Source organism: Manis pentadactyla, chromosome 6 (genome assembly GCF_030020395.1).
Source record: "Manis pentadactyla isolate mManPen7 chromosome 6, mManPen7.hap1, whole genome shotgun sequence".
In the NCBI taxonomy this organism is placed as follows: Eukaryota; Metazoa; Chordata; class Mammalia; order Pholidota; family Manidae; genus Manis; species Manis pentadactyla.
The window spans coordinates 106977498-106993486 of NC_080024.1; the positions used below are offsets into that span (position 1 = coordinate 106977498).

Here is a 15989-nt window from a genome sequence, read left to right on the forward strand (position 1 = left end):
TCAGCTTCTCGCTGTTTGGTACAATGTTGGCTGTGGGTTTATCATAAATGGCCTTATGTTGAGGTACTTGCCCTCTATTTCCATTTTGCTGAGAGCTTTTATCATGAATGGATGTTGAACTTTGTCAAATGCTTTTTCAGTATCTATGGAGATGATCATGTGGTTTTTGTCTTTCTTTTTGTTGATGTGGTGGATGATGTTGATGGATTTTCAAATGTTGTACCATCCTTGCATCCCTAGGATCAATCCCACTTGGTCATGGTGTACGATCCTTTTGATGTATTTTTTAATTCGGTTTGCTAATATTTTGTTGAGTATTTTTGCATCTACGTTCTTCAGGGATATTGGTCTGTAGTTTTCTTTTTTGGTGGGGTCTTTACTTGGTTTTGGTATTAGGGTGATGTTGGCTTCATAGAATGAGTTTGGGTGTATTCCCTCCTCTTCTATTTTTTGGAAAACTCTAAGGAGAATGGGTATTATGTCTTCCCTGTATGTCTGATAAAATTCCGAGGTAAATCCATCTGGCCCGGGGGTTTTGTTCTTTGGTAGTTTTTTGATTACTGCTTCAATTTCGTTGCTGGTAATTGGTCTGTTTAGATTTTCTGTTTCTTCCTGGGTCAATCTTGGAAGGTTATATTTTTCTAGGAAGTTGTCCATTTCTCCTAGGTTTCCCAGCTTGTTAGCATATAGGTTTTCATAGTATTCTCCAATAATTCTTTGCATTTCCGTGGGGTCCGTCGTGATTTTTCCTTTCTCGTTTCTGATACTGTTGATTTGTGTTGACTCTCTTTTCTTCTTAATAAGTCTGGCTAGAGGCTTATCTATTTTGTTTATTTTCTCGAAGAACCAGCTCTTGGTTTCATTGATTTTTGCTATTGTTTTATTCTTCTCAATTTTATTTATTTCTTCTCTGATCTTTATTATGTCCCTCCTTCTGCTGACCTTAGGCCTCATCTGTTCTTCTTTTTCCAATTTTGATAATTGTGACATTAGACCATTCATTTGGGATTGCTCTTCCTTTTTTAAATATGCTTGGATTGCTATATACTTTCCTCTTAAGACTGCTTTTGCTGTGTCCCACAGAAGTTGGGGCTTAGTGTTGTTGTTGTCATTTGTTTCCATATATTGCTTGATCTCCATTTTGATTTGGTCATTGATCCATTGATTATTTAGGAGCGTGTTGTTAAGCCTCCATGTGTTTGTGAGCCTCTTTGCTTTCTTTGTACAGTTTATTTCTCGTTTTATGCCTTTGTGGTCTGAAAAGTTGGTTGGTAGGATTTCAATCTTTTGGAATTTTCTGAGGCTCTTTTTGTGGCCTAGTATGTAGTCTATTCTGGAGAATGTTCCATGTGCACTTGAGAAGAATGTATATCCCACTGCTTTTGGATGTAGAGTTCTATAGATGTCTATTAGGTCCATCTGCTCTACTGTGTTGTTCAGTGCTTCCGTGTCCTTACTTATTTTCTGCCCAGTGGATCTATCCTTTGGGGTGAGTGGTGTGTTGAAGTCTCCTAGAATGAATGCATTGCAGTCTATATCCCCCTTTAGTTCTGTTAGTATTTGTTTCACATATGCTGGTGCTCCTGTGTTGGGTGCATATATATTTAGAATGGTTATATCCTCTTGTTTGACTGAGCCCTTTATCATTATGTAGTGTCCTTCTTTATCTCTTGTTACTTTCTTTGTTTTGAAGTCTATTTTGTCTGATATTAGTACTGCAACCCCTGCTTTCTTCTCACTGTTGTTTGCTTGAAATATGTTTTTCCATCCCTTGACTTTTAGTCTGTACATGTCTTTGGGTTTGAGGTGAGTTTCTTGTAAGCAGCATATAGATGGGTCTTGCTTTTTTATCCATTCTGTTACTCTGTGTCTTTTGATTGGTGCATTCAACCCATTAACATTTAGGGTGACTATTGAAAGATATGTACTTATTGCCATTGCAGGCTTTAAATTCGTGGTTACCAAAGGTTCAAGGTTAGCCTCTTTAGTATCTTACTGCCTAACTTAGCTCGCTTATTGAGCTGTTATATACACTGTCTGGAGATTCTTTTCTTCTCTCCCTTCTTGTTCCTCCTCCTCGATTCTTCATATGTTGGGTGTTTTGTGCTGTGCTCCTTCTAGGAGTGCTCCCATCTAGAGCAGTCCCTGTAAGATGTTCTGTAGAGGTGGTTTGTGGAAAGCAAATTCCCTCAGCTTTTGTTTGTCTGGGAATTGTTTAATCCCACCGTCATATTTGAATGATAGTCGTGCTGGATACAGTATCCTTGGTTCAAGGCCCTTCTGTTTCATTGTATTAAATATATCATGCCATTCTCTTCTGGCCTGTAGGGTTTCTGTTGAGAAATCTGACGTTAGCCTGATGGGTTTCCCTTTATAGGTGACCTTTTTCTCTCTAGCTGCCTTTAACACTCTTTCCTTGTCCTTGATCTTTGCCATTTTAATTATTATGTGTCTTGGTGTTGCCCTTCTTGAATCCTTTCTGTTGGGGGTTCTGTGTATTTCCGTGGTCTGTTTGATTACTTCCTCCCCCAGTGTGGGGAAGTTTTCAGCAATTATTTCTTCTAAGATACTTTCCATCTCTTTTCCTCTCTCTTCTTCTTCTGGGACCCCTATAATATGGATATTGTTCCTTTTGGATTGGTCACACAGTTCTCTTAATATTGTTTCATTCCTGGAGATCCTTTTGTCTCTCTCTATGTCAGCTTCTATGCGTTCCTGTTCTCTGATTTCAATTCCATCAATGGCCTCTTGCATTCTATCCATTCTGCTTATAAACCCTTCCAGAGTTTGTTTCATTTCTGCGATCTCCTTTCTGGCATCTGTGATCTCTTTCCGGACTTCATCCCATTTTTCTTGCGTATTTCTCTGCATCTCTGTCAGCATGTTTATGATTCTTATTTCGAATTCTTTGTCAGGAAGACTGGTTAGGTCTGTCTCCTTCTCTGGTGTTGTCTCTGTGATCTTTGTCTGCCTGTAGCTTTGCCTTTTCATGGTGATAGGAATAGTCTGCAGAACTCTGATGAGTGACGGCTGGAAGGACTTCCTTTCTTGTTGGTCTGTGGCCTTCCTCTCCTGGGAGAACAGCGGCCTCTAGTGGCTTGTGCTGCGCAGCTGCGCGCAGACAGGGTTTCTGCTTCCTGCCCGGCCGCTATGGAGTTAATCTCCGCTGTTGCTGTGGGCGTGGCCTGGCTCGGGCAGCTACTCCAAAATGGTGGAGTCGCGTTGGAGCAGGAGCGGCTGGGAGGCTATTTATCTCCGTAAGGGGCCTCCCTGCTCCCTGCAGCCCAGGGGTTAGGGTGCCCAGAGATCCCGGATTCCCTACCTCTGGATTAAGTGACCCGCCCTGCCCCTTTAAGACTTCCAAAAAGCACCCGCCAAAACAAAACAACGACCACAAAAAAAAACAAGAAAAAAAATTTTTTTAATTAAAAAAAAAAAAAAATTTTTAATTAAAAAAAAAAAAGGTGGTCGTTCGTTTTTCTTTATTCTCCGGTGCCAGCCTCAGGCCTCTGCTCACCGGTCTTTCTGCCCTGTTTCCCTAGTATTGGGGTCCCTGTCCCTTTAAGACTTCAAAATGCGCTCGCCAAAACAAAGCAGCAAAAAAGCAAAAAAAAAAAAAAATGGTCGCGCGCTTTTCTTATGTCCTCTGTCGCCCAGCCTCCAGTGCCTGCTCACTGTTCTTGCTGCCCTGTTTTCCCAGTATCGAGGGCCCTGCACTCTGGCCCGGATGGCTGGGGCTGGGTGTTCCGCAGCCCTGGGCTCCGTCTCCCTCCCGCTCTGCCTGCTCTTCTCCCGCCGGGAGCTGGGGGGAGGGGCGCTCAGCTCCCGCGGGGCCGGGGCTTGTATCTTACCCCCTTCAGGAGGCGCTGGGTTCTCTCAGGTGTGGATGTGGTCTGGATATTGTCCTGTGTCCTCTGGTCTTTATTCTAGGAAGGGTTGTCTTTGTTATATTTTCATAGATATATGTTGTTTTGGGAGGAGATTTCCGCTGCTCTACTCACGCCGCCATCTTCCGCCCCTCTCCCAAACTTCTTAATTGCTGTCATGCTCCATTATTTTCCTGTTTGTGATAAATAGAGCTTGGAAAAGATCTGAACTTCATCTTCCAAGAAATAACAATACCCCTTTCTTATGCAGTAGTCAGTGTTACTTCAAAAGATACGTTCATGTACCAGAGAAAAGTAGAATAAGAAGAGATTAGAGAAGATTAATAAGTGCTTTGAGAATATATGTCGTATTTTATTTGCTGTATGTAATTAGGGAAATTTATAGTTGATAGAATTAGAGTTTAGAAATGCAGACTTTATTTAATGGTAAGTGGAAGATTATTCTCATCAACATAAAAATCCCTAAGCACTTTCCTATGAGTCGACTAAAACACAGTAAAATGTTTATTTAAACATTTATAGTTTATAGCCTAATTCATATATCAGGATGAAATGCTTAAAGTATTATTTCCTGATCATCAAACAATAAGTAAGATGGCTAATAAGTGGTTACTTTATTTGCCTCATTTAAGATGCACATCCCTTTGTTGACATAAGTGCTTTTTAAAATATCTACATATGATTCTGACATCTTGCTAAGTTGTGTTTGGGATGTGGCCCAATGCTTTTTCTTCACCTCATTTTTTTAAATACCATATTGAGATTTTAGGTTATAAATATAAATTGTTCCTTTAAAAATATCTCCCAAAAAACATTGAGAGATACTTACATTCTATAAATCTGGGTGTAAGAATGCTAAGGACAGTCTACCTGGAAAATGTAAACTGGGGAGACATTCTGCCTGATTTGCCTGTATTTCCATCTCCACCACAGGCCTCAAGTTCTGTCTCTTCTGGCCACAAAAACTGCTGTCCTGAGCCTAGGTAGTAGATGGTACTGGTAAGAATTGAGGGCTGCAGTGAAAATAGATAAATCTCACTGTCATAAATTCTCACCAAATTCACCAAATCTTTGTAATAGCCTTTTTTTAGACAGCTTTGAGATACAACTTACCTACCATAAAATTCACCCACTGAAGTATACAATTCAGTTATTTTTTTGGCATCTGCAATGAAATTTTAAAAACCAATGATTTCAAGAGGATATAGATAAGTTTACTTTTAAGAAATTAAATTTATTGAGCTTTTACAAGGTGCTGAACACCTATTTTTGTATGAAGTCATTTCATCTTCATAACAAGCACATGAGATAGGTACAGTTATTCCCATTTTACAGATGAAGTAATTAACTGAAGCACAGAGAGGTTCAGTAACTTGCCCAGAATCACACTGTAGTAGAGCTGAGATTCAGACTCAGGCATTCTGGCTCCTGAGGCCTCTCTTCAACTATTGGGTTCCACTACCTACAACAGACAGCTTACTGAAACATTGTGATGCTGCTGGCACCTGAATGGGGTTTTTTATAAAATGCTTCACTTTTTGCAGATAGCCAGATTCTCAACCTGAAATAAGCTGTTTAAGAACACATTTATTCTTAAATTTTAAAGATTTTTTATGTTCCCTAAGATTATGTTTTAAAACATGGCTATTTTTTTCTTTTGATCTATTTTATATGTAAGTCAAAAATCCTATCTGTGATTCTTTAAAATGTTTCTTTGTCATGCTTTCATTTTTAACATGTTCTTTAAAAAGTTATCTTCTTCCTTTATTCTTACAGCATTTCAAGTCTTAGTATAATTGAAATGAAGATTCATTGTTTTATTGTATTTCAGAATTTTATTCACTAGCTTCTGCCTTAAAGTCTGAAATGTGCCATTATGGGTCTTCTTGAACCTTTCTCTTTTCATCCTCCCTATATTCCTAACTGCTGAATTATTTTATTTTTATTGTTTGTTTTCTTTTTTCAGCAATGCGGCCACTTAGCATGTCTTACAGTTTTGACTTGTCAGGTAAAAAAAAAAAGTGCTTTCACACCTGACATGGGTTTTGTGGTTTCTGTGAAATGCATTTCATTCATCTGCTTGTTTCAAACATGTCAAAAAAGAAAACTGAAAGGCTACTTCTAAACTGTGGTTAGTAAAATAAAACAATATGCTAATTTGAAAACAATATAGTTTAAAAAATTAAAGCTACAATAAATCCATTGCCTACCAAGGGATTGTGGAATCACCATTACACCATACCTATGGTTATGGTATGTGGCTGCCCATCCTTATGGTCACTGTCACCAACAACCCTCTTCTAAATGATGTCAAAGTCTAAAACAGAACTTTGCCTTAAGTCAATTGAAAAAAGTCCCAGGAAACAAAGTTTTGACACTTCCTATTTTCTAAAGAATTCAGTTAAATAGCTAAACTCAAAACGGCTACTTTGCAGGACCACTGCTCCTCATTTGATGGGCAAGAGTTACTTCATATCCAGGTGCTCCCTGTAGGTAGAGCCTGGTCACAAATGACTCTGAGTGCTGATTAAGAGTACAGAAACACAAAAGCATTAAAATTTGGCTTTGGTTATAAAAGCATATTTATGTGTCCTGGATTTGTAGTACAGGTTTATCTCTTCCTGTTAACTAAACAGGGATTATTAGTGAAGCAAATAACTATTGATGATTAAATTTTATCTATAAAATCAGCCTCCTTTTTAAATCGAATTTTTAATCTATACATTAGCAAAATTTTAAAGCCAACTTAATCCCAATAAAATATTTTGCAAGTTAGAAATTTTAATTTTGGAGGCTGCCATTTTGAGCTTAAAATGAGGTAAGATGTTGGCACTAATATTTTCTTTTAGAATTTTCTTTTACATGCTATGGAATTACTGGCATACCTTACATATAAATCCATATTTAAAGATCCAGAGAGTTCTAGATCATGTTCCATGAATATTTACTGAATATCTTTCAACTGCTAAACTAGTTCCCAACTGTGTTTTAAATTTCTGTTCATGTTTGTAGGTCTCAGGCATGACTAATATTTGTACTTTCAAAACACTCAAATAAATATTTTACAATCCTCACTATTACTTTTGACTGACCACTGAAGAGCTTTTTCTATTTTCTTTATCCACTTGACAATTTTTATTTTATCATTTGCAGAGGAACCTTGTAAAAAAACAATTGATCTGGAAAACAAACACAGAGATGTTTTAGAACATATGTATTACTGCTTATCTCCAAAAGTTGACAGTATGTATTACAGGAACTTTCTCTCTTCTAAATATCTACCAAAGATGTTTCCATCAGCTGGACTGTATGCGAGCGGTTGGCTACCTAAACACATGGACTATTGGCTAACATAAATTAGGCACAGGTTGCTGATCTAGACTTTATGAATAGCCACGCACACATTATATTCCAAGCACACATTATATATAGGTGTCTTTTATGTTCTTATAGGTTCTGATGGGTACTGTGTTGATAAGAAAGTTCTTAGTACTTAACCTCCTTGATGTAAAAGAGAAACAAAAATTTTTTATTTGCTTTCACTGCTTACCATTTGCTATAATTTGTTTTGTACCTTAATGTACTTCATGATTTCTACATGCTTCATTATTGATTTCTTGTGCTACTTTTATGTCTTCATGTTTGCATTTTAACTAATCAATTAAAATTAATCAATTACAAATGGAAAAGACTGATCCATTCTCCTAACCTAAATGTAAAGATTGGAATACGTTTCTTCTCTAAGTTGGAAAATTAACAAACTAAGGAGTAAATATTTAAACATGCAGTATAGATAATGCCTCAGAACTTAAGTGTAGAATAAGACATCATGAAGTATATTATGCTGCTTGGATATGTCTTAGAAATATTAATTCTTAGTGGAAAATCTGAATCCATTCAGTGCTAATTAAGGTAAGTTTAATTAATTTTTCTAATGCAAATATTAAGTATGTAATCTGTGTTCCAGTCATATTTCCTCCAACTAAATAAGACAGCAGCTGGTTATATCTAACATACAAAGTTATTACATAAAGTATTTAATATCATGGTCATGCATTTTAGATTCTGAACCTGAAGTATGTGGCTTCTAAAGCCATATGTAGCATCTTAAATATTTTGCTTACTTATAAATAGTACCAGTTTTTTCTCAAATTTTATCTTACATAGAAGTACAAAGTATTATCCAAGTATTTGGTTTTCTCACTTGATAAATTGAAGTAGTAATGGAGATTTAGTCATTTAAGTAGAAAAATATAATCAAAATACTTAAAAATATCTCTTAAAAATAGGTTCAGCTGGGTCTCTTATCAGTATTTACCAATAGCTAGTCTGAGGCTAACATCACACACAGTATTCACTTGCATATGGTGGAGGTCATCCTGAAGCCTGTTACTTAACATATTTTCTTATTTATTCTATTTATCTCAAAGCTTTGAATTTTGTACCAGGTGTTTATTTCAGTAGTTTCAGTCAGTGAGCTCCAATGAAGTTATCAATCTTATGGCACAGTGTTTAGGCAATTAAAGAGCTATTGGGTAATTTCTCAAATACTCTGCATTGAGAATGAAATGCTCATAACAGCCACTATCATTTAACAGTATTCTCTGAACTTCAGTTAAGATACCACCTTCATGGTTTTTGCCAGACTTAAATAAACACCTGTACCATTTAAATTTGTTGAATCTACCATATATGGCTTTTTGAATTTTTCTTAAGCAAAAACATCCATAAAAATCATATGTCTGATATAGTAGTTACATTTTTTTCTGAAACATTAAAATAAATATATAGCTGTTAAAACTCTTTTCAATGTTCCTCCATGTACTACGAGTGGTTTCACCCTTACGCAAACTCTGACATGGTGAATTGGCAATGGGAGGGCCCCCTCAGGAGCTGCCTGCATTCTTCTCACTGTGCTCCAGTGCGGTTAGCCTCAGTTGGAATATGGGTGGCTGAGAGGAGTAAAAGACTTGCAGTACCTGTCTGCTTTCTCTGGAAGGAATGACTACAGTGTGAACAATTCTATATGCAATGCATTAGATAAGATACACTGTAAGATATTTTTAAATATATTTCATGATCATACAAAATACTACCTTTTTTCTTGAGTAGGAATTAACCATCAGAACAATCATTTCCTCCTCTGCTTTCTAGAAAAATTTAAATTATTATCCTAAGTGTGGCAGCCTACTGCTCTCTACACCTTCTTATGGAAGATTTGGTCACAGGTTTTAACTTTTAAATTTATGCAAAAGCAGTGATGCTTTTGCCCTTCTGAGCCCTTAGCACACCCCCTCCCTTACATATATATTTATTCCAGCTGTTAATTCCTGGAAAGGTCATAACAAAATAACATGTCAAGTTTTCTTGTAAAAACTTGTTGTAGAATGACAAATGACTGATGGATAGGTCTGTCTTTTTTCTTTCCCTCCCTCCTTGCTTGTTTACATAGACGTTTTCTAGTTCACAGGACATATTCTCTGTCCTTAAACATAAATTGTAAATATTAGCTATATATCATTTATAATAATTTACATGATTCTCTTAAGGAATGTCATGGAAGGCTTTACTAGAACATACTTATATACTGAATGTTTATTGGAAATCCACCTCTTATGCCTCAGGCTTATAAATATTATATGTTGTGGGCATTACAAAAAATAGAGCATTCTTGTATTTTATACCAACTTCAATCACATTGCTTCCCCTCCTGAAGGATCTATACTCTTGTCTTTTTCATTTTAGCACTTAGCATGCCCTTTACCCCCAACTACAGGCTGATCCATAAGCAAAGATTAGTTCATGGTGCTGGTCTACAAATTAAATTAAGCAGTAGCTGCTGCTTCTCTTTTTTATATATATTATATAACTTTTATATATTTTATATAGCTACTTCTAAATACTCTAGTAGTTATTAAACTTAGTCCATGTTTAACACTTCATTTGAAATATTGAAGAAAATTAGTTCCACTTGCTTTAGAAGATTACAGGCTACAGCACAAAAAAGCCTTTAGAATCAATACTAACAAGGATTTAAGTATGATATCAGTGTGCCACACATAGCTGTGTAACTGGCTAAATCACTCTGAGCTTTAATTTACTTACAAATGGAGATAAAAATCAGTGTTAATAATTACTAACATTTATTGTGTTCTGTCTTTATTATACAACATATAAAGTAAATACTTTTTATGCAATTGTTAACTTATTTAATCCTCACAGCAAAGCCATGTCTTGTTAGCCTCATTTTATAGGTGAGGGGTTAGGTAACTTGCTTAGGGTCAAACAACTAGCAGCAGTTTTGAACTAGGTTTGAACCCAAACCATCTGCATCTTAACCATATTGTATGTATACTGTTTACCCTGTACTCTGTTTTATATTCTATACTATGTATGCTTTATGCTCTAAATACTACATCTTTGTGCTCTGTACTTTCTTTCATTTGTTGTATTGCCTTCCCATTCAGAATTGAGCTCTGAATAATTTATATCAGCTTTATCAGAGGAATGTATCCCAGATTCTTTGTATTCATGTTTATATGAACAGAAACTATTACTTTAATTTTTAAATAAAACCATTTCCAGATCTCAACAGCCATATGTCTGATAAGGCTTGTGCATGCCATCACTTTGATCTATCTGCCACTTGCTCTTCAGAGTCTATAAAGGGAAACTAGCCTCTCTGGACCTCTGTAAAATAAAGAAGTTGAGCCAGTTATCTGTAGGATTTCTTCCAGCTCTAAATTCTAATCTATAAATGTGACTAGATCATTATTCATTTAAAGGCTTTCTTTAATTAAATCTGACAGTTATCTGGCAAAATGTTTTATATGCATAGGCTTTTATATACATAGTTATAGATAGTTATAAATGCTTTATAAATGTTATAAATAGTTGTAAATGTTTTATATACCTAGGTATTGTATCAAGCCTCTATGCTATATTTGCATGACATGGAAATGCTGTGTCACCTGGGGTGTGTTTCCAAGTGCACGTTCTTAAAAAGTGTGCTTGATCCACTGATTACCTTTCTTGGCTCATGAAAAGTAAACTTTTTCCTTTCTTTTATCAGATGTATCTGCCCCTGACTCTCCAAAGAACATTGTGGAATCATCAATGGTGAATGGAGGTTTAACATTACAAACAAAAGAAAATGCGATAAGTGCTGCACAGCAGGTGCCTGTGCAGCGGAAGAAGCTCCTCAAAGCTCCTACTCTGGCTGAACTGGACAGTTCTGACTCTGAGGTGAGGTCACCTTTCACAAAGCCTGACTCCCAAGTTCAGGATGTTAATACTCTCTGACCTACTTTACTAATCATATTGCTTCTGTTGTTGCTTAATCTCTCCCCATGTTTCAATCAATAAAGTCAGGATTAAAATTCATTTGTTTACAAGAAATGAACGAGTGGATTACTTAATGTTATTTAGTAAAGACTAAAGTAGTGACCATAGTTTATAGAATAAGTCTTGAAATATACATATAGTCTTAGATTATAGCAGGGTCAACAATTTTCAGGTATATTATCTTAAGTATCTTGCCTTTGTTTGGGGGAGGGAAAAAAGAAAAACATATTTCCACAAATTCTTATGTCCGTAAAATACACATACACACACACACACACACACACATCCTGAAGCTTGTTCTTTCTCATACCAACAGACAAGCTTCCAAAAAGAGAACTCTGCTAGTGCTCTTCAGATTTCATCTTTCACCTACTGCCCTTTGGGGGAAAATCTCATCATATCCTCCCAGTTATCAAGAAACAAGAAGGATGCTAATCCTGATGCTTCCCAAATCTCTCTCAAGTTTCTGTCTGCAGTATCAGTATTGTATATCTGCACTGCCTGATCATCAAAATCAACTTACATAAAATAAAATATATTCTTTCCTCCCTTCTCCCTCACCTTCTGCCAAACTGAACAACATGCACAGCTACCTTCTTGTCTGCTGTGCATTAGCTTGGTTACTGGCTCCATCCTCTTCATATTCATCCAAGTTAGAATCTAAGGATTATTCTTTAATTCCCCTCTCACTGTCTCCACCCCTAGTCCAGGCAACACTAGTAATAATAATTTTGCTACTGACTGTTATTCAAACATAAGAATAATAAAGAAATATCCTTATACTGGCTGACTTCAATACACAGTCAGTCTGTCTCTCATCTGGCACATCCCACCTCTCTTTTTCCTGGCTTCCCCAATTCCATCTCACACTTAACCACCAAAGTCTTTGTCACTTCTGCTTGAAACCTTTGGAAGAATCCCTGCCACTTACAGGATGAAGTTCATGTACCCTGATAAGATGTGTAAGAGCCTGTGCACCACTACCAGCCTCACAGTCAACACCTGAGCCGCACTCCCCACAGTCCCCTCTCCCTCGCTCTGGGGCTAGTCTGTCCCCTCTGCTGCCTTCTGTTCTCTCTTTAACAGTCAGCCTGTGCCTGCTTCTCTTCTCCCTGACACCTAAACCCAGGATCACTCCCTTCTCTGCAGTTCTGTTAAACTTCCCCTCCCTTTAATGTTAACAGTTTGTAATGTAATTACCCCCTTACTGCTCCCTTTCCTGCCAGAGCACAGGCTCCCCGAGAGGAGGGACTGTGCCAGGTTCACTTTGTACACCAGTTCTCAATACCCAGTAGACACTCAAGGATTTAAATAAATGTATACTAACCTATGAGAACAACAGTTTAAATTAAAAGAGCACTAGCTCTGCACTGTTCAATACAGTAGCTACTAACCACTGTGACTGTTGAGAATTAGATCAGTTTAAAACTCAGTTCAGTCACAGTTCTTAAGTGCTCAGTAACCACACCTGACTGGTGGTAGCCACACTGGATGGTGAAACAACAATGCACCCTCACAGAGATTCTTGACAGCACTGGCCTGCAGATGCAGGAGTGTTCCTTCCTGCAGGCCCACCTACCCACTCTTATGTCTTTTCCTAGTTCTTCTCACCTCCTGAAGCAAGACTGCACCAGGCCGTGATAAGTTAAATGGGCAGCCTCTACAGTCTTCTTAGATGCCCTTTTTTTGAAGATAAGTGCTATCCTCAAATCCAGATCTTGAGGTGATTTGTCAGACACAGTTCTCTTAATCAGAGGGAGGCCATTTTTGCACATCTACCCATCATCAATTAGAATATGAAGCAAGAAGTAAGGTTCAGAAAAGAGAAGTGTTAGAGTCAGGTATCAGCTAAGTCTTGACTTTTGTCAGTGACTACTGTTTTCAATCTGGATGAATCATAGTACATTAGTCAGTGGTAATACAAATCTCAAATTCATGGAACACTGTGAATGACCTGAGACAAGAGCCTGGAACTAAGCTTATTCCACCCTTCCTCTTCAAGTTAAAATTGATGTTTTTAAGTACTAAGAATAGACTAGTCAAAGATACTAAACATGAAAATGCCTCATGTTCCTTTTCTTTTTAACTTCCGAATATAGAATTTTAAAAGTTCTAAAATACAATTTTAAAACATCTAAATATGGTCAAACTTTAACATTTAGAAAACACAGAGAAGCAGAAGCCTTTATTTTATATTGTTTAATTGAATTATCATTGATATACAATCTTATATTTATTTCAAGTATACAACACAGTGATTCAATAGTTACCATATTATTAAATTCTCACCTGCACTAGTGTGGTTACTATCTGTCAACATAGAAAGATGTTACAAAATCATTGGCCATGTTCTCCATGCTGTACTACCATCCCCATGACCAGCTTATATTATGATTGAGAATTTTGGTGCCTTTTTATCTCCCTTTCCCTTCCCACCTACTCACCCCAACCCCTTCACCATGGTAACCACCAGTCATTTGTCAGTGTCTATGAGTCTACTGCTATTTTGTTCATTTTGTTTTGTTTTGTTCCTAGATTCTACAAATAAGTGAAATCATATGGTATTTGTCTTTCTCTGCCTAGCTTATTTCACTTAGCATAATACCCACTAGGTCCATACATGTTGCAAGTGGCCAGATTTCATTCTTTTTTATGGTTGAGTAATATTCTATTGTATATATGTACCACATCTTCTTTATCCATTCATCTATTGATGGCCACTTGGGTTGCTATTATAAGTAATGTGGCAAAAAAACATAGGAGTGCATATATCTTTTTGAATCAGGGATTTTGTTTTCTTCAGGCAAATTCCTAGAAGTGCAACTGCTGGGTCAAATAGTATTTCTATTTTTAGTTTTTTTGGAGGAGCCTCCATACTCCTTTCCACAGTGGCTGCACCAATTTATGTTCCCACCAGCACTGTAGGAAGGTTCCCTTTTCTCCACATCCCCGCCAACACTTGTTATTTCTTGTCTTTTGGCCATTCTAACTGGTGTGAGGTGATATCTCATTGTGGTTTTGACTTGTATTTCCCTGATGAATAATGACATAGAGCATCTTTTCATGTGCCTATTGGCCACCTGTATCTCTTCTTTGGAAAAATGTCTGTTCACGTCCTCCATCCATTTTTTAATAGGATTATTTGTTTATTTGGTGTTCTGGCATATGAGTTCTTTATACATTTTGGATGTTAACCACTTCCCATATTCTCCCATACAGTAGAATACCTTTTTGTTCTGCTGATGGTGTCCTTGCTGTACAAAAGCTTTTTAGTTTGATATAGTCCCATTTGTTCATTTTTTATTTTGTTTCCCTTGCCTAAGGAGATCTATCCAGGAAAAAATTCCTCATGTTTATGTTCAAGAGATTTTTGTCTATTTTCTTCTAAGAGTTTTATAGATTCAGGTCTTTGATTCATTTCAAGTTTACCTTTGTGTAGAAGTTAGTAATCCAGTTTCATTCTCTTCCACATAGCTCTCTAGTTTTCCCAACCCCAGTTACTGATGAATAGGCCTTTATTTTTAAACAACTATATTTTAAACTGGGCTTTGTAAAAATTGAAGTTTCAGAGAGTTTCTATTGATGAAACTCAGCCTTTATTTAATAGTGGTAAATTAGATGTGTTTGTCCTAAAAAGTTCTTTTAGGCTACTGTAAGATTATCTGTCGACTGATTAAAGCCAACTTAGAAGCATATTGTAAAGCCTGATAATTAACTGGTGTTTGTATAGACATAAACAAAGTACCCTGAAACTCAAACCAGTTTTCTGTACAGTATGAATTAGGACAGTCGTCCACACACAACCTCCTGTGGGCTTTGGCTCTGGGTGTGTAGACAGTGCACAGAGACAGGCCCCTTATCCTTTCAGCAATCATTGTGTTTTCTATCCAGTGAGGCGAGTTGATCCCAGCATCTTCAGGTCTCCTCTAATCCCAGAACTTGGCAGTTCTAACCATAAGTATGAAAGTGAAAAAAAAACCTTTTCTAAATTGTTAGAAGGCTATTGCTTTCTCCCACCTTAACTCATTTCTGATGTCAAGGAATTTTGAAACCAAGATTGATTTACCTCTGGCTGTATTTGCTCACTTATAACTGTAGGCACCAATGCAAAGAGTTAGATACATCCCACAGCACATCACACAGACTGTCTTCATTCACACTGTGTACTCATGTTTTGTTCCCTACGTGTTATATTTTCTTTAACTCTTCTATTCTTTTCACAAACTTGTTTTTTCTAGTGCCTCTCCATTTTTTCCACTCAAACATTTGTTAAATGCCTCCAGTAAGTACTGAAGGAGGAGAAATGTGATGGGCTTTACCTTCCCTTTGCTTGTAGTCTATATGGGACGTTAAAAACATATCCCTGAGAATCATTGCACATGTTTAGTGAGTTCCCACGGTGTGCCAGGCACTGTTCTCAGCTGGTGTGCTAGAGAAGCCTTCATGAAAGACGTGGTAGTTGGGCTTAAAATCATGTGAATATAACAGCCAGGAAGAGGGCTTTCTACTTTGTCGCGTGACACTTGCCGTGCCTTGTCACATATTTTACATATTCTCCCCATTAGTCCAGACTTGCCCTGAGGGCAGAGGTGTGGTCTGACTCAAACCTCTCTTCTTTGCTCCCCATCAGCTATGCTGACTAGTTGATGAATTCCTGGTTGAAGTTACATGTGAACAAAGACTAAGTCAAGACTTAGGGCTTTGATTAGAGGACATTAGAGACCAAATAAAGAGGAATTTCATAAAAGGCTGGTCTTA

The 15989-nt window shown here is 37.1% G+C and overlaps 1 protein-coding gene across 7 annotated transcripts in view; it reads left to right on the forward strand.

Moving 5' to 3' along the window:
• Window positions 1–15989, forward strand: part of SPIRE1 (spire type actin nucleation factor 1) — a 347295-nt gene that overhangs the window by 276405 nt on the left and 54901 nt on the right. For 5 of the 7 annotated variants that reach the window (XR_005034076.2, XM_057504024.1, XM_036932697.2 and 2 more), the window contains exons 9-10: window positions 5854–5895; window positions 10960–11132. Coding sequence is in view for 6 of the 7 variants with exons in the window: in XM_057504024.1 (XP_057360007.1) it covers window positions 5854–5895; window positions 10960–11132 (215 nt within the window). In the remaining variant the exon portion in view is untranslated. The remainder of the gene's footprint in view (window positions 1–5853; window positions 5896–10959; window positions 11133–15989) is intronic. The other 2 variants (XM_036932698.2, XM_036932701.2) reach the window with 1 other exon arrangement.